The sequence below is a fragment of the Ammospiza nelsoni genome, chromosome 5 (assembly GCF_027579445.1).
Source record: "Ammospiza nelsoni isolate bAmmNel1 chromosome 5, bAmmNel1.pri, whole genome shotgun sequence".
NCBI lineage: Eukaryota > Metazoa > Chordata > Aves > Passeriformes > Passerellidae > Ammospiza > Ammospiza nelsoni.
In genome coordinates, this window is record NC_080637.1 from 1,497,174 (window position 1) to 1,522,671 (window position 25,498).

Consider the following 25,498-nt stretch of genomic DNA (forward strand, 5'->3'; position numbering starts at 1 on the left):
GGAACTGCAGAGGAACATTGGGTTTGTGCTCAGTTTATGGGATTGAGCACAGCCTGGCTGGAATTGCAGAGGAACGTTGGGTTTGTGCTCATTTACGGGATTGAGCTCAGGACAGGCTGGAATTGCAGAGGAACGTTGGGTTTGTGCTCAGTTCATGGGATTGAGCTCAGGACAGGCTGGAACTGCAGAGGAACGTTGGGTTTGTGCTCATTTATGGGATTGAGCCCAGCCTGGCTGGAATTGCAGAGGAACGTTGGGTTTGTGCTCAGTTTATGGGATTGAGCCCAGCCTGGCTGGAAAGGCCATTTTGCAGGCAGGGTTGCTCTGGCAGTACTGCAATAGCCCAGCAGCAATCCCTGGACTGGAGATAAGGCTGAGGGGATGAAACAAGCGCTGATATCCCAGAATGATCAGCCCATGTGCAGGGCAGCGGCTCAGGCTGAGGCTCAGGGGTGTCTCTGGGCACACACTTCCCTCTGATCCAACGCCGTCCTCCCTCTTTGCCCTCACACTTCCCTCTGATCCAACACTTCCCTCTCTGCTCCAGCAAATCCAAACTCCCTCTTAGGGCTGAGGCAGGGCTTTCCAGAGGGGCAAAGGGATCGCAGGAGACACGCACAGCTCCTCTTTCCCATCCCAATAATGGATCCAAACCTACTCCAGGCTTCTCTTTTCCCCATCCCAATAATGAAAACAGGACACCCCGGGCTTCTCTTTTCCTATCCCAATAATGGAAAAAAAAGAAACTCCAGGCTTCTCTATTTCTATCCCAATAATGGAAAAAGGACACTCCAGGCTCTTTTCCCCATACCAATAATGAAAAAAACCCACTCAAGGCTCCTCTTTTCCCATTCTAAAAGTGGGAAAAAAGGACACTCCAGGCTGCTCTTTTCCCTATCCCAATAGGAAAAAAACCCATTCCAGCCTCCTCTTTCCCCATTCCAATAATGAAAAAAGGACCCTCCAGGCTCCTCTTTTCCTTATCCCAATAGTGGAACAAAAACCACTCCAGGCTCCTCTTTTCCCCATCCCAACAGGGAAAAAGGACACTCCAGGCTCTTTTCCCATCCCAATAATGGAAAGAAATGAAACTCCAGGTTCCTCTTTTCCCCATCACAGCAGTAGAAAAAGCCCCAAAACACTCAAGGCTCCTCTTTTCCCCATCCCAGCTGTGGAAAAAGGACACTCAAAGCTCCTCTTTTCCCACCCTAATAGTGGGAAAAAACCCCACTGCAGGCTCTTTGCCCCATCCCAATAATGGAAAAAAAATCCACTCCAGGCTCCTCTTTTCCCATTATAAAAGTGGAAAAAAGGACACTGCAGGCCCCTCTTTCCTCATCCCAACAATGGAAAAAAGGAACTCCAGGCTTCTGTTTTCTCATCCCAATAATGCAAAAAGGACACTCCAGGCTCCTCCTTTCCCATGCCAATAGGGAAAAAGAGGAGCCTGGAGTGGCTTTTTTTCCACTATCAGGGTGGGAAAAGAGGAGCTTTGAGTGTTCTTTTTTCCACAACTGGGATGGGGAAAAGAGGAGCCTGGAGTGTCCTAATAGGGAAAAAGGTTTCAGCACCCTCAGAGGAAAGAATTCCTGATATTTATCCCAAATTCCCCCTTGAACTTGTACTTATCACAACAACCTGAACCTCCTGATACCGGTAATGCCTCAGAGCACCCCCAGCTCTCCCCTCACCAAACATCAACCTCCATCCACTGGGTTTTTATGGAATGTGGCAGGCACAGAACTCCAGTCCCCAAACAGCCCAGAGAGAATTACGGCAAAAATTCATCACTGGGAGGAGGAGAGGGAAGGGAAGGGAAGGGAAGGGAAGGGAAGGGAAGGGAAGGGAAGGGAAGGGAAGGGAAGGGAAGGGAAGGGAAGGGAAGGGAAGGGAAGGGAAGGGAAGGGAAGGGAAGGGAAGGGAAGGGAAGGGAAGGGAAGGGAAGGGAAGGGAAGGGAAGGGAAGGGAAGAAATCAGTGGCCCATAGAGGCTGGATGGGGAGAAAAGGAATTTTCAGGGAGTTTTATGGAGCAGAGTGCAGCTCTGTGATGTTTAATGAACATTTCCTAATTAACTTCACCTGCCTTTTGTTCATTCCCACCAAAGCAGCCCCCCAGGGCTCCATGAGAACACAGATTTGTGACCATTTCCAGCCATCAGTGGCATTTGTGACCATTTCCAGCTGGCATCAGAGGATTTAACCCTCCCTGAGGGTGCCCCCCGAGCCCCTTCCCTGGATCCCTATTTTGAGCTCTCCCTGGGGACTGGGGTCTGGCCAGAGGAATTCCGAGAGCCCAGAAGCCCTGGGAGCCAGGGGGGACCAGGCTGCCTCAAATGCAGACAACTATTTTGAGTTCTTGTGGGAACTGAGCTGGGCCCAATAAACATCAGCAGTTATCACAGGAAAAGCCAGAGGGAAACACACACTGAGTGCTGACAGACACAAATCCCCTTTTTAGCTGGGATTTCAAATGAGGGAAGGCAGCATTTTTCCAGTTCTGCAGAAGCCATAAAATTCAGTGGGATTGAGGTGGGGGAGATCAAATCTCCTTTTTTTCAGCGGTGGGAATGATACCTTGAGAATCTGAGCTAGGACAGAGGCTGGGCAGAGTTCCAGAATAAAGCAGGGATTTATGGAAAGGATCCATGGATCCCCCTTGGGCAGCACCAGAGCCCAGCCAGGGCTGCACCCAAGATGAACCAAAACGGCCCCAAAATGCACGAGCGCTGCCGGGGTCTGTCCCTGGGATCAGCTCTGCTCCATTTGCACCTTGCAGTTCATTGTCCCATTGCAGCTTTAGCCCAGGCAGTCCCACCCTGCTTGTTTTTCTCTCTCCAGCCCACGGGGTTTGTGCTCCTGGGCTGAGATTTGGGGCATTTGTCCTTGGTGCCCAGCTGGAGCAGGAATTGTTTTGTCTCCCTGCTCTGTGCACACAGCTCACCATCCCTGAATGTGAAGCACTAAAGCAGCAAAGAATGGGAAAAATATAAAATCTAAACCCTGAGGCACCAGAAACACCCCAAAGAAACAACTGAGCTGCAGAACTCCTGCCAGAAGTCATCCTGGTGGGATCAGGATGAGACTGGACAAGGACTGGAAAAGAGAATTCAGCTGATAAATTTGACAGATCAAGCTGAAAACTCCAAAAGTGAAGGGAAAAGGAGCCTCACAAACATCGACCTCACAAACATCGACCTCACAAACATCAACCTCACAAACATCAACCTCACAAACATCGACCTCACAAACATCGACCTCACAAACATCATCCCTGTCCTGTTCAGCACCCAAACCATTGCTGGCATCCCTGGAGCACAGGGAGCTCTGTCCTCAGGGAAATTCACCTTGCTGCCTTCAGCAGGGCTATAAAAGCTGCCCTGCATTGCTCAGGGGGATTAACATTGATCCCACAGGAGAAAAGAGAAACGGGGCCAGGAGCAGATTTGGGCAGGAGGACAGGCTGGGAATCCTGGAGGAGAAAATGGAGCTGGAAGGAGCAAAGGAATAATCAGGAAAAAATCCTGGAGGAGAAAATGGAGCTGAAAGGAGCAAAGGAATAATCAGGAAAAAGTCCTGGAAAAAATGGAGCTGAAAGGAGCAAAGGAATAATCAGAAAAAATCTTGGAGGAGAAAATGGAGCTGAAAAGAGCAAATCAGAAAAAAATCCTGGAGGAGCAAATGGAGCTGGAAGGAGCACAGGAATAATCAGGAAAAACCCTGGAGAAAATGGAGCTGAAAAAGGAATAATCAGGAAGGAGCAGGAGGCAGGAAATGGCTGCAGGGTGCAGCTGGGCTGCAGTGCCTGCTCAGCTCCAGGGCACATGGAAGAGAAGCAGGCCGGGCTGCTGGGGGTAAGGCAGCACGGAATGACTTCATGTTTGAAATGTTTAAACACTGCAAGGAGCTGAAGGTGTACTTTGCCCTGACAGAAGAGTTTGTTCAGTGCTTTTACTTTTCAAGGCCCTTTCACTAAATGCACCCAAGCAAACACATTTAGGGCTGGGAGGGCAGGCAGGAGGCAGCAGCAGTGACCTGGGCTCAGGGGACACAGCCAGGACAGGCCTGAGCCCCAGCAGGGTTTGCTCTCCTTCATCCCCTTCACTTCCAGCCCTTTCTCTGCTTAGGAAAGGTGAATTCCCTTTGCAGGCTGCTGGCACCTGGAAGCAGCTCCCTGCAGCAGCACTGCAGCTCCTGGGTTCCCTCTGCAGCTCCTGGGTTCCCTCTGCAGCTCCTGGGTTCCCTCTGCAGCTCCTGGGTTCCCTCTGCAGCTCCTGGGTTCCCTCTGCAGCTCCCTGCAGCAGCACTGCAGCTCCTGGGTTCCCTCTGCAGCAGCACTGCACACTCCTGGGTTCCCTCTGCAGCCCCTGGGTTCCCTCTGCAGCAGCACTGCACACTCCTGGGTTCCCTCTGCAGCCCCTGGGTTCCCTCTGCAGCAGCACTGCACACTCCTGGGTTCCCTCTGCAGCTCCTGGGTTCCCTCTGCAGCTCCTGGGTTCCCTCTGCAGCAGCACTGCAGCTCCTGGGTTCCCTCTGCAGCAGCACTGCACACTCCTGGGTTCCCTCTGCAGCCCCTGGGTTCCCTCTGCAGCTCCCTGCAGCAGCACTGCAGCTCCTGGGTTCCCTCTGCAGGCTTTCAGCTGAACTCTGGGAGGGGCTGGGAGCTGGGGCTGCACTCACAGAACACAACAGAAACCCAGACATGAATTGCTGAGCCCTGCTGCCCCTCTGGGTGTGCCTGGATATCTCCTGGTTTCCTGGGACCTCCCTCTGCTTCCGGGAGGGAAAAGAAGAGAGGAAAAGCAGCTCTGTGATGATTTGGGTCAGGTCCTGGATCACTGAGATCCCTTTTCTTCTTCTAGTCCAGACATGGATGGGTGGGATCAGCTCTGACTCAAAATTCTCCTTGTGAGCATGAAAATCTTGGATTTTCTTTGGTTGTTTGCCCATGGGGGTTTTAGAGGCAGGAGCAGATAAAGGACAAAGAAAAGAAAGGATAAGAAGAGCCTTTTTTTAGTTTGAGATCCCTTTTCTTCCTCTAACCTAGGCATGGCTGGTGGCAGGGATCAGCTCTGACTCAAAATACCCTGGAGGGGATGAAAATCTTGGATATTTTTTGGTAGTTTGCCCATGGAGGTTTTGGAGGCAGGAGCAGAGAAGGGACAAAGAAAAACAGGCCTGGAAGGAGGAAAAATGAGATCTTCCTCTCCTTCCTGATGGGAAAACAAGAGAGGAAAATCAGCTCTGCAATTAAATCTCCTTGTGAGGATGAAAACCTTGGATATTTTTAGTTATTTGCCCGTGGAGGTTTTGGAGGCAGGAGCAGATAAAGGATAAAGAAAGAAGTCCTGCAAAGAGGATAAGAAGAGCCTCCTGTCCTTCCTGGTGGGAAAACAAGAGGAAAAGTAGCTCTGCAATTGTTGGGTTTTTATTTCCAACATGCAGTGATTTGGTTCAGGTCCTGGATGGATTTTCCAGCCTGAGATCCCTTTTCTTCTCCTTGTCTAGACATGGATGGTGGCAGGGATCAGGTCAGACTCAAAATACCCTGGAGGGGATGAAAATCTTGGATAACCCAGACATGGATGGGTGGGATCAGGTGTGACCCAAATTCTCCTTGTGAGGATGAAAATCTTGGATATTTTTGGTAATTTGCCCTTGGAAGTTTTGGAGGCAGGAACAGATAAAGGATAAAGTAAAGAAAGGATAAGAAGAGCCTCCTCTCCTTCCTGGGGGGAAAACAAGAGAGGAAAATCAGCTCTGCAATTGTTGGGGTTTTATTTCCAACATGCAATGGTTTGGTTCAGGTCTTGAATGGATTTTCCAGCCTGAGATCCCCCTTTTTCTCACAGTCTAGACATGGATGTGTGGGATCAGGTTTGACCCAAAATCTCCTTGAGGGGATGAAAATCTTGGATTTCTTTGGTTATCTGTCCATGGAGGTTTTGGAGGCAGGAGCAGATCAAGGAGAAATAAAAGAAAGGGTAAGAAGAGCCCTTTTCCAGCCTGAGATCCCTTTTCTTCTCCCTGTCTGGACATGGATGGGTGGGATCAGGTTTGACACAAAATCTCCTTGTGAGGATGAAAATCTTGGATATTTTTGGTAATTTGCCCTTGGAAGTTTTGGAGGCAGGAACAGATAAAGCACAAAGTAAAAAAACCAGCAAGGATTAAAAACCCAGAGTTTGAGCCCGAGCCAAAAGAGGAGCGAGAGCTGAAGGGCAGCAGGAGCTGCTCCTCCAGGGAGGGCTCTGCAGCTCAGGGCCCAGGCAGGGACAGAGGAGAGCTCAGAGCCTCTCATCCCCTGCCACGGCACCAACACAAACACAAACACACCTGAACTCTGTCTGCAGCTTGGAATCAGTCAGAAAGAAGTTTTATTAAAGCCTCACGGTAATTCCCAGCTCTAACAACAAACAAACCAACCACCCACACACAAAATAAACCTCCCAGTGCTGGGGAAAAGCAGATTTTGATTTAACGATTTTTTTAAGAGAGGAGAAAGTCTGCTAGACATGGCCACAGGAAAACCATGATTGAACCTCCCTCAGCTCGAGCTCACGTTCAGGAGAACATTCCTGGGCAGTGAGTAGGAAAATGAATGAGTCTGCTCTAGAGATTATCCACAAACACACAAAGAAATCCGAGTCCAACTGAGAACCAGCTCAGAGCTGCCCCCTGACGTGGAGCAGCGACACTGCAAGGAGAGAATCACCAAAAAATCCCAATTCATCTAAAAACCTGAGGGGTTTGTAGGGAATCAGCAATAGCCAAGGAAATCAGAAATATCCAAGGAAATCAGAAATAGCCAAGGAAATCAGCACTATCCAAGGAAATCAGAAATAGCCAAGGAAATCAGAAATAGCCAAGGAAATCAGAAATATCCAAGGAAATCAGAAATAGCCAAGGAAATCAGCACTATCCAAGGAAATCAGAAATATCCAAGGAAATCAGAAATATCCAAGGAAATCAGAAATAGCCAAGGAAATCAGAAATAGCCAAGGAAATCAGAAATATCCAAGGAAATCAGAAATAGCCAAGGAAATCAGAAATATCCAAGGAAATCAGAAATAGCCAAGGAATTCAGCAGTATCCAAGGAATTCAGCAATAGCCAGGGAAATCAGAAATATCCAAGGAATTCAGCAATATCTGAGGAAATCAGAAATATCCAACTGTACAAAGTCCCATGGAACAAATGTCATTTGTGAAGGAACCTGAGTGCAGGTCATTAATTAACTAATTAATGCCTCCTATTGCTCTGGGTAATATTTTTCAAGCAGTTAAGGATGAAACGATTTGGGGTTGGAAAGGATCTTTAAAAATTCTTCCATTTCCATGGGCAGGGAATGGAATATTTAATGGAATATTTAGTGGAATATTGACAGGTCTAAATCCATTCCTTGTTATTTTAATTTCAATTTTGCAGCTTGCTTGGTTCAGCTGGGGAACTTCAGCCCTTTGCAGTGAGACACAGAAATAATTCCAGGGTTTCTCCCCACCTGCACTGCTGGTTTTGGTTCAGGTCCCTGCACATCCCAGGGGTCCAGGGGCAGCCTCAGGAGGAGTTTGAGGGACTCAAAATTCATTCCTTGTTATTTTAATTTCAATTTTGCAGCTTGCTTGGTTCAGCTGGGGAATTTCAGCCCTTTGCAGTGAGACACAGAAATAACTGCAGGTGTGGAGAAATGCTGGAAATCTCCATCCCAGGCTGCTCCAGCCTGGCCTTGGACATCCCAGGGGTCCAGGGGCAGCCTCAGGAGGAGTCTGAGGGACTCAAAATCCATTCCTTGGTCTTTTCATTTCAATTTTGCAGCTTGCTTGGTTCAGCTGGGGAACTTCATCTGAGAAACAGAAATAATTCCAGGGTTTCTCCCCACCTGCAATGCCAGGAAATCTCCATCCCTTGGACACCCCAGGGGCAGCCTCAGGAGGAGTTTAAGGGACTCAAAATCCATTCCTTGGTCTTTTCATTTCAATTTTGCAGCTTGCTTGGTTCAGCTGGGGAATTTCAGCCCTTTGCAGTGAGAGAGAGAAATAATTGCAGGTGTGGAGAAACCCTGCAATGCCAGGAAATTCCATCCCTTGCACACCCCAGGGGCAGCCTCAGGAGGAGCTGAAGGGACTCATGAACACAACTGGAATTTGAAAACCACCCCAGCAATGAACCCACTCAGAGTCACTGCAAAAGCTCCTGTGTCGAGGTTAAACCTGGAGTTACAGGAAAACCTCCTTAAAGCTGAGTTTAACCCCAGCCAAGCTCTGAGTGCTCCTCCCCGAGCCAGACACGGAGCAGCTCCGAGGTCTGGTGTGTGGGAGGAAAATCAGTTGAATGAGATGACACCTTGAAATGCAATCAGCACAGCCCAAAGCACCCAGGCAACTTCTGCTCAGCAGCTTCCAGGTGAGGAACAGGCGAGGAACCTCCCAGCCCACCCAGGGCTCAGAGCCTGCAGCAGCCTGGACACCTCCACCTCCTTCTCCTTTTTATTCTTCTTCCCGTCCCAGGAGCTGTGAAAGTTCAGCAAAGGGCCAGTGTGGTATCTCAAAATATTTAAATTTAAAAATATTTAAAACCGGGTTGGACGGAGCTTGGAGTGCCCATGCTAAGGGTGGGATAAAAAGAGCTTTAAGGTTCTTAAAATCTTTTGTGATTTTATTGGTGCTTTGGGATTTCATTGGTCCTGTGGGATTTTATTGGTCCTGTGGGATTTCATTGTTCCTTTGGGATTTCATTGTTCCTTTGGGATTTTATTGTTCCTTTGGGATTTCATTGGTCCTGTGGGATTTTATTGTTCCTTTGGGATTTCATTGTTCCTGTGGGATTTCACTGTTCCTTTGGGATTTCATTGTTCCTTTGGGATTTCATTGTTCCTTTGGGATTTCATTGTTCCTGTGGGATTTCATTGGTCCTGTGGGATTTCATTGTTCCTGTGGGATTTCATTGTTCCTGTGGGATTTCACTGTTCCTGTGGGATTTCATTGTTCCTTTGGGATTTCACTGTTCCTTTTGGATTTCATTGGTCCTGTGGGATTTCATTGGTCCTGTGGGATTTCATTTTTCCTTTGGGATTTCATTGGTCCTGTGGGATTTCATTGTTCCTTTGGGATTTCATTGTTCCTGTGGGATTTCATTGTTCCTTTGGGATTTCATTGTTCTTTTGGGATTTCATTGTTCTTTTGGGATTTCATTGTTCCTGTGGGATTTCATTGGTCCTGTGGGATTTCATTGTTCCTGTGGGATTTCACTGTTCCTTTGGGATTTCACTGTTCCTTTGGGATTTCATTGGTCCTGTGGGATTTCATTGTTCCTTTGGGATTTCATTGGTCCTGTGGGATTTCATTGTTCCTGTGGGATTTCATTGGTCCTTTGGGATTTCATTGGTCCTGTGGGATTTCATTGTTCCTGTGGGATTTCATTGTTCCTGTGGGATTTTATTGTTCCTTTGGGATTTCATTGTTCCTGTGGGATTTCATTGTTCCTGTGGGATTTCACTGTTCCTTTGGGATTTCATTGTTCCTTTGGGATTTCATTGTTCCTGTGGGATTTCATTGTTCCTGTGGGATTTCATTGGTCCTGTGGGATTTCATTGGTCCTGTGGGATTTTATTGTTCCTTTGGGATTTCATTGTTCCTGTGGGATTTTATTGTTCTTTTGGGATTTCATTGGTCCTGTGGGATTTCATTGTTCCTTTGGGATTTTATTGTTCCTGTGGGATTTCATTGGTCCTTTGGGATTTCATTGTTCCTTTGGGATTTCATTGTTCCTTTGGGATTTCATTGGTCCCTTGGGATTTTCCAACCCAAATCTTTCTGTGAGTCCATAAATATTAATTCTGTGAAAAAAAAAGCACCTTGAAGTATTAAGGAATTAATTCTTTTCAGCCTTGCTGTGTTTGACTGGGTAAAATGAAATAGATGCAAATTATTGGAAATGTGAAATATTTCACCCAAAACAGGAGTGAAATCTCAACGGTGTGGTTGGACTGAAAGGAAAAGCTGATTCCCAATCCAGTGGTGACACCTAGAGGGAGAGGAAGGATTTGAGGGACAGGAAAGATTTCACCTCGAGGGAGAGGAAGGGAATGAAAAAGGAATTTTTGTAAAGCTCTGCCTGAGCCAGAAGCGGCTCTGGAGCCCTTTGGTTCATGCTCTGGAAGGAGAAAACAACAAAAACAAAACCAGAGGGAAAAGGGAGAATCCCGAGGCTCTCCCAGGGCTCTGGAGGTCTCTGCAAACCCCGGGAGCTCTGGAATCCGTTTAACCCTTTCCTGCCACACCTCCCCTCCAGGCTGATCTCCACTTTTTGGGGTTTTTTCAAGCTGTTCTTTTCCTCTCTGAGGGAACTGTGGCACCTCAGAGACATCAGAGACTGTTCATCCATGGGATTTCCTGCTCCAACCTGCAGGAAAGCTCGGCTGGGGTTGTTCCTCCACCTCCACACAGGTGGGGCCCACCTGCATTTGCAATTCCAATTCCAAGCAGATTTCTGGCTCTGTGCCTTTTTTCTGCTGTTTAGTCTGGGCTTTCTTTGGCTTCACCAAAATAAAGGGGAGCAGAGAAACACCCAAATGGGAGCTTGTGGGACTTGTAAATGTGTTTTGTTTGATATTCTCAGAGCATAAATAATTTTTTTGAGAACTTCTTGACAAGCACAGGGTGCTGCTGATGGAGAAAAAATCCCCTTGTCCATGTGGGATCCATCCAAAGTCAGGGCTGCAATAACTGTGGAGTTTTTTCCTCACTCTTAAAATTATTGGGAGATAATTCTCACCTCGCCTCACTTGAATTTCAGGGCACACTTCAAGGAACCCCAAAGAAAATTGCTGTGATCAGGCCTCGCCTTCCTGCCCAGGAAGATAATTAATAATAATCCCTCATTAATTCCAGTGAGGGCAGCACCTGCAGGGAGGGTTTCTCCTCCCCAGGATGTGGAGCTGTGGGACCACCACACCCCAAGAGGTTTCCTGGTGGGGAAACCCTGGAATTGTTTCTGCCTCTCAGCTGAACCAAGCAATGCAAAACTGAAATGAAAATAACAGAGAGTGGATTTAGACCCGGAAATATCCACGGAACTGCAGCTGCTCCCTTGGCAACCACACTGGAACACGTGACAGAACGGACCAGATTTCCTATCAACAGATATCGGCGTGTTCTGCACCCTCCACGCTGCTCTGGAATGAGACACAGTAAAGATTTATTCTAAATTAAGTGAAGTGTCTCAGAAAAGTGAAAAATCTGTGAAGCCAAAGCTGAAAGAAAAACTCGCATGCCGAGACAGCAAAGAAACAGAGAGAGAAAACCAGAGAAGACCACAAAGTCAGTTTGCCCCCGACTTAGAAATCCCTTTGATAAAGAACTGGTGCTAAATGTCATGCAGAATAAATGTGTATGAACTTACTGTGAAACTGTATGCATATGCATTTAAAAAAAAATGAAGGAGGACCCGAGGTCTTCAGAAGCACGCGTGCCTTGTTAAGAGACTTGTGTCCGGCGCGCCGTAAATAAACACACCGGGATTTACAACTTTTATAAAGATGGGAGGTTTCTTCTTTCCTCCGCAAAACAGGAGCATCCCTGCATAGTCTCACTCCAATGATAAATAGGGAATAATAATAATAATAATAATAATAATAATAATAATAATAATAATAATAATAATAACAATAATAATAATAATAATAATAATAATAATGCAAAATATATTATATGTTTAATATATTATGAATACATTATCAATATACTATTAATATATATTAAATAATATATAATATATTATTATAACATAATAGATACTATCTTATACATAAACTATAATTTTATTATTATTAATATAATTTTTCAATAATATTTAATAATTTATGTTAATTTATTAATAATATATTATATAGTAATGATTGTCAATATATTATTAATATTATTATCTTAATATTATTACTGTAATTATCTAGGATAATGATAAACAGGGAATAAAAATATAATATATAAAATTTATATATCTATAATAACATAATAAATAATAATATATAGTAATGATTGTTAATATATTATTAATATAATTATATAACAATTATAGAAAATATTACAAATATTAAATAGAAAATACTCAATATTATATAGAAAATTATATTTAATATTATATAGAAAATATTTAGTGCATAATAAATATAACACATAGGGAATACATTATATTATATTATATTATATTATATTATATTATATTATATTATATTATATTATATTATATTATATTATATTATATTATATTATATTATATTATATTATATTATATTATGTTGTATCATGTTATATTATATTATGTTGTATCATGTTATATTATATTATGTTGTATCATATTATGTTATGTTATGTTATGTTATGTTATATTATATTATATTATATTATATTATATTATATTATATTATATTATATTATATTATATCATATCATATTATATCATATTATATCATATTATATCATATTATATCATATCATATTATATCATATCATATTATATTATATCATATTATATTATATCATGTTATATTATATCATGTTATATCATATTATTTTTAATAGCAATAGTAATGATATAATATTGATATAATACTGATATAATGACAATAATGATGATGAAGAAAACGATAATAATATTAACAATAATACCAGCAGCCAGTTCTCCTGGATTCTGAGGCTCAGGGGCTTTTCCTGGGCAAAGCTCAATCCCAGTCCATAAAACTCTTGCTCTTGTGCACTGGGAACCTTGGTATGAGACTTTTTATCTCTTTATCATTTGTTCATTTAGAAATTATGAAATATTTCAACAACCTGTCTCAGACACCAGCCCTGCTGCAAGCGCTCCTGATTTCTAAATGAAGGAGTTTTTATGAACAATTCCTGCAGTTCCTCCCAAGGAAAAGGGGAAAAATCTCTGGGTTTGATTTCTGGCTCAAAAGGCACCGAGGGCTCATCCCTATGGCCAAGGACATTTCACAGGAGATGCTCTCACCTTTCTGAGATTTTGGAGCTTTCCCAGCCTGCCACGAGCTTGCCTGGAATTATTCATTAAACAGCACAACCAAGTGCGCTGGGCATTGAGGATAATCATTTGTGAGGGAAGATAATTATTTACTAATTGTAGCTTGACTTCTGCTTTACCGGACAATAATGAGCAGCCTATCACCAGCACAGAGTAATTAAAAGCCTGGTGTTAAGATAATCAACACTTACACCCAGGGACGCTGAGTGCTGAAAGGTTTTATAGGGTTTGATCACTGCAGCATGGGTTAAAACCAGAAAATACCTGTAAAATCTTTTCTGCTACCTTTACCTCATCCTTGCTATGAGAAAATTCATTTTTCCAGCATTTCCAAGCACAAAGTAATTAAAAGCCTGGTGTTAAAAGATAATCAACATTTACACCCAGGGATGCCCAAGAGACAAAGGACATGAGTGGGGTTTAAACACTTAAAAATCTTATTTGATTTTTTTTTTTAATTAATGATTTTACTCAGGGATAATTTCATCCCAGCCCTCTCCCTGCTGCTGGAACATTGTGGAATTGCTGTCCAAGGAACAAAGCACACAAGTGAGGTTTAAATACTTAAAAACTCCTATTTGATTTTTTTTTTTTTTTTTTAATGAATGATTCCACTCAGTTTTAGGGAGAATTTTTTTACCAATTGCTGAAGATTGTGGAATTGTTGTGCCAAGGAACAAAGGACACAAATGGGGTTTAAACACTTTAAAACTCCTATTTTTTTACATTAATGACTCCACTCAGGGATAATTTTTTCCCAACCCTCTCCCTGCTGCTGGAACATTGTGGAATTGCTGTCCAAGGAACAAAGCACACAAATGAGGTTTAAATACTTAAAAACTCCTATTTGATTTTTTAAATGAATGATTCCACTCAGTTTTAGGGAGAATTTTTTCCCAGTTGCTGGAACATTGTGGAATTGCTGTCCAAGGAACAAAAGACACAAATGGGGTCTAAACACTTTAAAAACTCATATTTTTTTAAATGAATGATTGCACTCAGGGATAATTTCTTCCCAGCTGCTCTAAGATTGTGGAATTGTTGTGCCAAGCCCAAAGAACAAATGACAGAGGTTGGGTCTGAACCCTTAAAAATGATGAGATTTTTAAATGACTGATTCCCAAAGTATCCATAGTATTTCCAGTAACTTCAGGCCAAAATAAGGATTCATAATTTGGGATATTCTGATCTCCTGGGAATTGTTTAGGGCCTCTGGAAGGACGAGAGCCTGCAGCGCTTGTGGGTTCCTCACACTCCAGACACTCACAAGCTGCTCTTGGAAAAAAAACCAAACCCAACCACTGGGAATTGGAGCCTTTGGACATTTTCTCCAAGCTTGGAGCTTCCAATTATGCTAAAAGCTGCATTTTGATCACCACCTTCTTCAGGGGAGGGAAAGCTTGCAGTTTGGGTGAACTTTGATGTGATAATGGCAGGGAGAAGTGTTTGTACTCGTGGGGAGGCTCCGAGCAGCCCCAGGAGCTGCTGGAGCAGAGCTTCAATCGCAGCCAGGATCAAGAGCAAACAAACATCGCTGGCAGAAAGCCGTCATTGGGGAGGAGAAAGGCAAGAGAAGCACCGGCATCAAAAGCACTCGGCCCTCCCAGCAGTGAGGTCGGGGCCAACAAACTGCCTTTAATGGGATAAATGTGCCAGGGAATAAATCAAAGGCAATCGGATTTATTGCAGCTTGTGCAGGTGATCAGGGAAGGGTTTAAAAGCGTTTTGGAAATCTGTAATTCAGGAAGGACTCTCTGTCTGTCTTGAGATGCCTCGTTAAAGCCAATCCTGGAGAGGCGAGAACAACAAATTGCTCGCACACAAAGCTCGCCCTGACAAAATCCCTGCGTGGATGGGAAGGGATTTGTTTCACGTGAAACCTCTCAGGCTGCCACCAACAAAATTCCACCTTCCTCCCTTCTGCATCCCTGCAAGCCTCATCCAGCACTGCCACAGGGAAAGGTGGGAGGGTAAAACCTGACTTCTGTCACAGAATTTACAGAATCACCAGGCTGGGAGAGCCCTTCAGGGCCCTGGAGCCCAGCCCAGCCCCTGGCACCCAGTGCCACCTCCAGGCTGGTTAAACACACCCAGGGGTGGTGACTGCACCCCCTCCCCGGGCAGCCATTGCAGAACTTTCTCCCCCTTGCTGGAAAAGCTTTTTGCTGCTCTCCAAGCTGGATTTCCCTCGGCCCAGCTCAGGCTGTGTGCCCTGGGTGTGCCAGTGCTGCTGCAGACAGAGCCCAGGGGCAGCTGGGCACAGGCACCTTTCAGGAGCTGTGAGAGTGCTGGGGGCACCCTGAGTCTCCTTTCCTGCAGGCTGAGCACCCCCAGCTCCCTCAGGGCTCCCTCAGGGTTTGTGTCCCAGCCCCTCTCCAGCCCCGCTGCCCCTCTGGCCCTGCTCAGTGTCCCAAGGTCCTGCCCGGGCTGAGGGGGCACAGCTGGCACAGCCCTGGAGCTGAGCCCTGCCCGTGCCAGGGCACAGTGACCTCCCTGCTGCTGTGCCCTCCAGTGTGGCACAGCCAGGTGGCACTGGGCCCTTGGCCAGGGCACACCAGGGCTCCTGCCCTGCTGCCCACTGGGTCCCTCTGTGCCTGGCGCTGCCCAGCCTCACCATCCCCAGCCCGTGGCACTGCAGGGGTTGTTGTGGCCAAGGTGCAGCACTGGGCACTTGGATTGATTCAATTCCATCCTGTTGGACTGTGCCCATCCCTGCAGAGCCCTCCTGCCCTCCAGCAGAGGGACACAGCTCAGTGTCACCTGCAGAGCCACTGATGAGATGTGGGAGCCCAGCACATCCCTCTGGCTGTCCTGGGCAGCCCAGACCCTGCCAGGGGCTCACAGACCCTGGCACAGAGCCCACGGTGCCCCTGTGGTTTGGATATGGCCCATGGAGCAAATGACCAAGCTCAGATGAAGATCTGCAAGCCATGACAGTTAAGTAGAATGACGGTGAATTTATCACGGGGTGGAAAAGTAGATTTTGGGGTTTCTAGAATGGGGGTTCAGGGGGCAAGATGGAGGGATCTGGGTGTGTCCAGCCCCTTTCTCCTTCTTCTTCTTGGCCTCCATCTCCTGCTGTGATGGTGGCACTTCTGGATTGGTTTGGAGTAGCAGCTCACTGCCTGACATGGGTGATAGGGATTGGGAAGTTACTGTAAACATTGTATACATAATTTTTAGTATAAAGTCATAACACCACCCTGGAGGCGGGCAGAGTGGCTCTGTCTTGCTGAATGGACCTCAGCTGGGCAGGAGAAAGAATTTTATAGATAAGAAACAATGAACAACCTGAGACCAAGAAATGAAGAGCCCTGACTCCTTCTTCAAGCACCGGGCTGGGAAAGGAGGCTTTGTGACACATCTTGGGGTCACTGTGACCAGCAGAGACCCCAGGAACGACAGACTCAACCCCCTCATCCACATCATCAATAAAGACTGAACAGAGCTGGCCCCAGCACAGAGCCCTGGGGACACCAGGGGTGCCCAGCACAGAGCCCTGGGGACACCAGGGGTGCCCAGCCCAGCACAGAGCCCTGGGGACACCAGGGGTGCCCAGCACAGAGCCCTGGGGACAGCAGGGGTGCCCAGCCCAGCACAGAGCCCTGGGGACACCAGGGGTGCCTGGCCCAGCACAGAGCCCTGGGGACACCAGGGGTGCCCAGCCCAGCACAGAGCCCTGGGGACAGCAGGGGTGCCTGGCCCAGCTGGATGCAGCACCGCTCAGCAGACCTCTCTGGGCCGTCCTGACAGCTCTTTATTCTTTTTAACAAATTCAAAAGCAAAGCACCTCCCCAGTGGGGCTGGAGGCTTTGGGGAGCCTGCCCTGGGCAGCAGCTCAGGGCTGAGGATTTGGCTGAGCTCTCCTCCTGCTCCTTTGGCAGCCTCAGGGTTGGTCCCAGAAGGAGCTGCCCGGCCTGGCTCTCTCAGCCCTGAGCATCTTTTCCTCCTTCCACCTTCAGAAAAACACTTTTAATCCACAATCGGCCAATCCATCGGGATTACTCTCATTGGAGTTGATGTTTCCAGGTGTCAGAGAGAACAGCTGGCTCTGGAGAGAGGTAAAATCAACTTTGCAAGCTCCAGGCTTGCCTGGCTTGGAGGGCTCCTTCTCCCAGCTGGAAGGAGCTGCTCCAGAGCCATTCTCCAGGAAAATGAATTCTCCAGGGAAATACAAAGTGTCTGGAGAGGAGAGAGGCCTCAGCTTTATTTCCAAGCTTCACCTGGATTCACCTCCAGATTAGACAAACAGGGAAGTTGGGAACAAGATTAGAGAGTAAACAAGCAAACCCCACAGTAAATGGGGTTTTGTCTGTCCCAGATTAAAGTTTTTGTCAGGTTTTTTTGTTATCTCCTTGCAGCAAGAGTTGGAGTGGGGGAAAGGTGGAGAGGAAATCACTCATCCACTTGTGCTGCTAAATTCTGGGAAAACTTCTGGAAAAAGAGGGAAAGCCATTCTTTATTTTTCCTTCTGAGCACACTCTGCAGCTCCCTCTGCAATCACCTCCCACTTTTGAACCTGAAACCCGACACGAGAGCTGCAGGTGCATTGCCAGGGAGAAAAAGAAATAAAAAAGCTAAATGGAAAACGAGAAGATGTGAGAAGCACCCCGAGCTCAGACATTCCCCGCTCATAACCCGGTGCAGTCACCGTCTCCAGGGCCGTCTCTCCCTTTTCAGACACCACAACCAAACGCTCTGTCCCCTCCCACCTCCCTCTCTTTGGGCAGATCGGTGAAATCGGATCCTTTAAAAACCCCCACACAAACAGCAGCTCCAGCCCGCTCGGGAATGCTGCAGAGAATTCCGGGCTAATAAAGGGAATTACCTCGCCCTGCCTTGGTGTGACACGGGACACGTTTATAGAAGTGACAGAAAGCTCTCAGCTGCTGGCAGCTTGTACACGCGTCTGTGAAAAGGCATTTTAAAGGGCAAAGACACCCGGGAGTTTTGTCTTTTCTAGCAGGCAGCTGCAATGCATGACAAAGCCATGAGAGAATTGCTTTTTTTCCTTACAGAAAAATCTCCATAACACCAACAAGAGGGACTTCTCTCCCTGAATAAACTAATTCCACAAGCGGTAAAGTGACTGAAATTTTAGGGTTTGTTTCTTTACACTGTGGGAAGAGAAAGCTGTGGGGGGAGGAGAAGCATTCTTAAAGTTTTGTTCTTGTTTTCATTACTCTTTCTTTTAGTTACTGTTAATAATTTTTTCTTTATACCCTTCCAAAGTTTTAAGCCTGCTTGGCCTTTCTCCTACTCCTACCTCACAACGAGTCCCTTAAAAACTCCTATTTGATTTTTTTTAATGAATGATCCCAGTCAGTTTTAGGGTTAATTTCTTCCCAGTTTTTGGAATATTGTGGAATTGTTGTGCCAAGAGCAGCTGAGGAGAAGCACCAGGAACAAAGGACATAGGTGAGGTTTTAGCCCTTAGAAACTCTTATTTTGCTTTTTAATGAATGATTCCACTCAGTTTTAGGGTTAATTTCTTCCCAGTTGCTGGAAGATTGTGGAATTGTTGTGCCAAGGAACAAAGGGCACAAGTGAGGTTTAAACACTTTAAAACTCTTACTTGGTTTTCTTTATAATATGAATTATTGCACTCAGGGATGATTTCTTCCCAGCCCTCTCCCAGTTGCTGGAATATTGGGGAATTCTTGTGCCAATGACAGCTGAGGAGAAGCACCAGGAACAAAGGACATAGGTGAGGTTTTAGCCCCTAAAAACTATAATTTTGCTTTTAAATGAATTACTGCACTCAGTTTTAGGGTTAATTTCTTCCCCGTTGCTGGAAGATTGTGGAATTCTTGTGCCAAGGAAAAAAGGGCACAAGTGAGGTTTAAACATCTTAAAACTCTTACTTGGTTTTCTTTATAATGAATTATTATACTCAGGGATCATTATAATTATTATTACTCAGGGATCATTTCTTCCCAGCCCTCTCCCAGTTGCTGGAATATTGTGGAATTCTTGTGCCAAGAGCAGCTGAGGAGAAGCCCAAAGGGCAAAGGACACAAGTGAGGTTTAAACACATAAAAACTCTTATTTGATTGCACTCAGGGATGATTTCTTCCCAGCCCTCTCCCAGTTGCTGGAATATTGGGGAATTCTTGTGCCAAGAGCAGCTGAGGAGAAGCACCAGGAACAAAGGACATAGGTGAGGTTTTAGCCCCTAAAAACTATAATTTTGCTTTTAAATGAATTACTGCACTCAGTTTTAGGGTTAATTTCTTCCCAGTTGCTGGAATACTGTGGAATTCTTGTGCTAAGGACAGCTGAGGAGAAACCCAAGGAACAAAGGATCCAAGTGATGTTTTAGCCCTTAAAACCTCTTCTTTTTCTTTTTAATGAATGATTGCACTCAGTTTTAGGGATAATTTCTTCCCAGCCCCGTCCCACCAGAGCTCCGGGTTCCCTAACGGCACCCAGAAAGTGAATGCAGTGATAATGAGCCAACACTGAAACCCGCCACGCTCATTAATTAGCACACTCTCAAATTAGCGCCAGCAGCCGCTGCCGGTGCCCGCTGCGGAGCCCGGAGCGCCGCTCCCAGCGTGCCGGGGCTCGGGGATCCGGGCGCTCCCCGGGGCTCGGGGATCCGGGCGCTCCCCGGGCTCGGGGATCCGGGCGCTCCCCCGGTTCGGGGATCCGGGCGCTCCCCGGGTTCGGGGATCCGGGCGCTCCCCGGGTTCGGGGATCCGGGCGCTCCCCCGGGTTCGGGGATCCGGGCGCTCCCCGAGCGCTGGGGCTGGGGCAGAGCCGGGCGCGCAAGGCGGGCTCGGGTTACGGATGGGACAAAAGCTCCGTCACGGATGCGCACGCAGGGCTGGGTCGCTTTCCGGCATTTATTGAATATATTGAATGTATTTATGGTGTGTACGGAGTGGAGGCCGTGCTTAAATCCCAGCCAGACCCTCGAACATAAAACAGATTTTGCACGTTTGGCTAAAGTTTAAAATCTGACTGCTTCCACATTTTGACCCGTTTCTGGTTTTTTTGGGTTTTTTTTTTTAATTTAAGCAAACAACCCCTGTGTCACTGTCCCCAACAGCTGCGAGGATTAAACAACTGAAATTCTGGTATTGGGGGTTTGCACAGAGCTCAAACGGTGCCAGCTGGGATTTGGGAGATGCCATCTGGACACTGGGAGCAGATCGGGATTTCCCAGTGCAAGGAACAGCAACTGGGGCACAGTGATGGGCAGGAGGCGTGGAGGGACTGGGAGCTGGCAAAAAAGGATTTAGGGAAGGGGAAAATAAGGGGATCCAGCCAAGGGGGAAAGAAAAGGGATTTAAGGAAGGAAAAAGGGGATCCAAGGAAGGCAAAAAGGGATCAAAAAGGGAGGTAAAAGAGGATCCAGGGAAGGCAAAAAGAGATTTAGGGAAGGGGAAAAATAAGGGGATCCAGGCAAGGGGGAAAAAAATAAAGAGATCCAGGCAAGAGGAAAAGAAAATAAAAGGGGATCCAGGCAAGGGGGAAAATTTAAAAAAGGGATCCAGGCAAAGGAGGAACAAAAAGGGATCCAGGCAAGGAGGGAAAAAAAACTAAAGGGATCCAGCCAAGGGGGAAAAACTAAAGGCATCCAGGCAAGGGGGAAAATTTAAAAAAGGGATCCAGGCAAGGGGGAATAAAAAAAAGGGATCCATGCAAAGGGGGAAAATTTAAAAAAGGGGATCCAGGCAAAGGGGGAAAGAAAAGGAATTTAAGGAAGGTAAAAGGGGATCCAGGGAAGGGGAAAAGAAAAGGGATTTAAGGAAGGTAAAAGGAGATCCAGGAAAGGCAAAAAGGGATTTAAGGAAGGTAAAAAAGGGGATTTAAGTGCTGTCTAGACAATCTAAAAAGGATCGAAGCAGAGCCGTTCCCGTGCACAAGCTGCAGCAAGGGAAGTTTCCAGTAAATCCAAGGAAAATTGCCCCGCAGTGGGACCAAGCTGGGAGAGGTGAGGAAATCCCCTGGAGATTTGTAGATCCCACCCAGCCAGTGCCAAGCTGACCTGAATTTAAACTGGGCTGGAGATGTCCCAGTTGAAGTTTTTAATTTCTCTAGCGGAGCCTCAAGCAGCAGCACCCTGAGCTGCCGTGCATCAGCTCGGGCGTATCTGCATTCATTCGTTCCTGGTTTAATCCCAATTCCTGTGGCCTCACCCAGCACTGCCCGACCGTCCCAAGCCACCAAAGCCTTCAATTAAAGCTCTGCTTTTCCCAGCGTGCTAATTAGGCAGCTCCAGGTTGGTTCTCAAGGCACATTTCCTTGAAAACATTTCTTGTCCAAACCCTCCCGCCGCCCAGAACTCCCCGACGCCTGCAAACCCCGAGCTCTCAATGTTTATTTTGCTTTTCTCGCCTAATTAACAACATCCACTGCAGCCCCTGGGAAACTTCTCCAAAACACGGGCTTGCTCCACTCCCCTTCCTCGCTGCCATTTCCATGGACAAACGAGGCTGGAGGAAAAGCAGGAGCGTCTCTCAGCCCTCCACGCCAAGCTGGGGTGCGAAGGTTGGTCCCTGCTCACAGCCAGGAGTAAATTCCGGTCCAAACCCAGCGTCTGGAGGTGGGAACTCTGTGCTGAGGTAAACATGGCCACTTGGGCCAGATCCATGGATATTCCCAATGCCGTTTGTACATGAATATACCAAATCCCATTTTTACATGAATATACCAAATCCCATTTTCACACGGACGTTCCCAATCCTATCTTTGCTTGCATATTCCAAATTCCATTTTCACATGGATATCCTAAATCCCATTTTTGCTTGGATATCCCAATTCTACTTTTACATGGATATTCCAAATGAAATTTTCACATGGATACTCCAAATCCTGTTTTCACGTGGCTATTCCCAATCCCATTTTTATGTGGATATCCCAATTCCATTTTCACACGGATATTCCCAATCCCATTTTTATGTGGATATCCCAATTCCATTTTCACATGGATATTCCCAAATCCCTTTTTTTCTTAGATATTCCCAATCCCATTTTCACAAGGATATTCTCAATCCCGTTCTCACATGGTTATTTCAAATCCCATTTTTACATGGATATTTCCAATCCCATCTTTGCTTGGATATTCCCAATCCCATTTTTACATGGATATTTCCAATCCCATCTTTGCTTAGATATCCCAATTCCATTTTTTACACGGATATTTCAAATCACATTTTTACATGGATATTCCCAATCTTTTCACACGGATATTCCAGGTCCCATTTTCACATGGATATCCTAAATCCCATTTTTACATGGATATTCCCAATCCCATTTTCACATGGATATTCCCAATCCAATTTTTACATGGATATTCCCAATCCAATTTTTACACGGATATTCCCAATCCAATTTTTACACGGATATTTCCAATCCCATTTTTACATGGATATCCCAACTCCATTTTTACACGGATATTTTAAATCCCATTTTTGCTTGGATATTCCCAATCCTGTTTTCACTCAGATATTCCCAATCCCATTTTTACATGAACATCCCAAGAGGTTTCCACAACACCTGCACGCTCGGAGAAGTAATTTCCTAACCTTGAGGGCAACAGAAAACCCAAACCTCTGCTGATCTGGGGCTGTCAAATCTGTTTAAATGCTTAACACATCCCGGTAACATTTTGGGGTCAACACCAATAAGATGAACTGAACCTCAGGGTGAGTTTCTTCCTAAATTTCTTTCAGGAAAATCTCCCAAATTTCACATCTCAGAGCAACAGTAACACACAGGGGTTTAAAGATCAGAATAAAGGCACAGCTGGTGCTGCTCCTGGGGTCCCTGCAAGTGTCCGGAGCAGCCTGGGACGGTGGCACTGGATGATCCTTAAGGATCCTTCCAGCCCTTTAACACTCCGTGACAGGAGCAGCTACAGACTCATTAAGGGCATGCTATAAAGGTGTTATAGCCTGATAAAGCTGTTAGAGCCTGAGGAATGAAGCGTGTAACTCATGAGGCTGAAAGGCAAAGGATTCTCCCACAGGAAAATAATTCACCTCAGGAGATGGGAAGGGAGACCCTTGAACATAAACCGGGGTTTTATAGGAATGGAGGGCATTTCCCTGGAAAATCCCCTCCCAGCTGTCCGGGGGTCCCTTCCCAAGGCAGCCAGGAAGTTAAAGGGAGAACCGGCGGGATCTCCTCTGAGGGCGCCCCGCGGCTCTCCCTCAGCCCCTCACGGGGGACGCGGGGGGATCGCGACTCCTACCGGCTGCAGGAAGCGGCCACACCGGGGGTTCCGCCCGCCGGGGGCGAGATGCTGACCCTGCTCCGTCTCCTCGCAGAGGGTTTCTGGCCCAGGAGCTCTGCCTCCATGGGGACGGGGACAGCAGCGGCGGTGGCGGCGGCGGCGCCTCAGCCCGGGGAGAAATGGCGGCGGCGGCGGCGGCGGTTTGAAAATGGCGGCGGTGGCGGCGCTGGCCAATCAGGAGCCGCGGGGGGCGTGGCCAGAGGCGGCGGCGGGCGCAGCGCCCCCTGGCGGAGCGCGCTGAGGGAGCGCTCTGAGGGGCAATGGGGGAAACTGAGGCACGGGGCGGGCATCGCCCTCCGTGTGGAAAAACGCCAATCACTTGGTTGTTTTTTAAATTTTAAAAGTTTAATAGTAATAAAATGGTTATAAAATAGTAATACAATTAGAGTAATAATAATTCGGACAGTTTGAATTAGGATAATATGAGACAATAGAAACAAAGAGTTACAGACGGTCCGGGTACCTTTTCTGGGCAAAATAAGCCCGAAAAAGGCCCCACGTTAACAGAGGATTAACTCTTAAAAACAATAACCTGTTGCATATTCATACACCTCATACATGATGCATAAATTCCATTCAAACACAGGATTGTGTCTGGGCAGTGTCAGCTTCTTCCTCTGAATCCTAACCAGCATCTTCATGGCTGAGCAAGGCAGGAAGAAGTTCATTTCTCCTGATTTTGGAGCAATAAATTCTTTTTTTCTGAAAGATTTAGGTGTCCAGCCACAGGACTGGTGGCTGCTATCTCAGTGTGAGTCCTTTCTTTAAAAAAAGTATCCTACAAAGCATAGTTTCTATTTAAACATTTTGTTATAACCTAAAACTATATTTAACACACTACTTAAGAGATTTAATACAGTATTACCTTATGACGCAACACATATAATATTAATTTTAATATTTGTGAAAAGCCAATCATAAAATAGGCATTTTTCACACTTTGCATCCCGGGATTCCTGGGAATTGTGGCGTTTTGGAGGCTGGAGAGACGTTGGAGACCATGGAGCCCAATGTGTGGCCAAGCTTTGGCCACTTTGTCAGACCTGAGTGCTGAGGGCCGTGTCCGGTCGTTCCTAAACATCTCCAGGGATGGTGAGTCCAGGACTTCCAGTGTTTAATTGCCCTTTCTGCTGCCTCAGGGTTTAGCTTTTCTATTTTTCCCATTCTGTGCTGCTTTAGTGTGTGGGGCTGGGTTCACATTCAGGGATGGTGAGCTGTGTGCACAGAGCAGGGAGACAAAACAATTCCTGCTCCAGCTGGGCACCAAGGACAAATGCCCCAAATCTCAGCCCAGGAGCACAAACCCCGTGGGCTGGAGAGAGAAAAACAAGCAGGGTGGGACTGCCTGGGCTAAAGCTGCAATGGGACAATGAACTGCAAGGTGCAAATGGAGCAGAGCTGATCCCAGGGACAGACCCCGGCAGCGCTCGTGCATTTTGGGGCCGTTTTGGGTCATCTTGGGTGCAGCCCTGGCTGGGCTCTGGTGCTGCCCAAGGTGCAGCCATGCAGGAGATGCTGTGAATGAATCCCTGCTTTATTCTGGAACTCTGCCCAGCCTCTGCTCTAGCTCAGCCTTCACATCAGTTCCATGGAGAAATTGTCCCCAAAATCCCCCCTAGGGCTGCCCTGGCCCAGCCTGAGGCCGCTCCCTCTGCTCCTGTCCCTGTTCCCTGGAGCACAGCCCGACCCCCCGGCTGTGCCCTCCTGGCAGGGACTTGTGCAGAGCCACAAGGGCCCCTGAGCCTCCTTTGCTCCAGGCTCAGCCCCTGCCCAGCTCCCTCAGCCCCTCCTGGTTCTCCAGACCCTTCCCAGCTCCCTCAGCCCCTCCTGGTTCTCCAGACCCTTCCCAGCTCCCTCAGCCCCTCCTGGTTCTCCAGGCCCTTCCCAGCTCCCTCAGCCCCTCCTGGTTCTCCAGACCCTTCCCAGCTCCCTCAGCCCCTCCTGGTTCTCCAGGCCCTTCCCAGCTCCCTCAGCCCCTCCTGGTTCTCCAGACCCTTCCCAGCTCCCCCAGCCCCTCCTGGTTCTCCAGACCCTTCCCAGCTCCCTCAGCCTCTCCAGCCCCTTCCCAGCTCCATTCCCGGACCCTCTCCAGCCCCTCCAGGCCCTTCCTGCCCTGAGGATCCCAGAGCTGCCCCCAAGGTTCCAGGGGTCCCTCAGCAGTGCCGGCTCAGGGGACAGTCCCTTCCCTAACCCTGCTGGCCCCTCCATTCCTGCTGA

At 47.0% G+C, this 25,498-nt stretch overlaps 1 protein-coding gene across 1 annotated transcript in view; it reads right to left on the bottom strand.

The window, feature by feature from the left end:
- The window catches only part of LOC132073049 (neuroepithelial cell-transforming gene 1 protein-like), a 50,055-nt gene extending 26,701 nt beyond the window's left edge, over positions 1-23,354 (bottom strand). The window contains exon 1 of the mRNA XM_059471737.1: positions 23,240-23,354. Coding sequence (XP_059327720.1) covers positions 23,240-23,346 — 107 coding nt within the window. The 5' untranslated portion in view covers positions 23,347-23,354. The remainder of the gene's footprint in view (positions 1-23,239) is intronic.
- Positions 23,355-25,498: the final 2,144 nt, after the last annotated feature.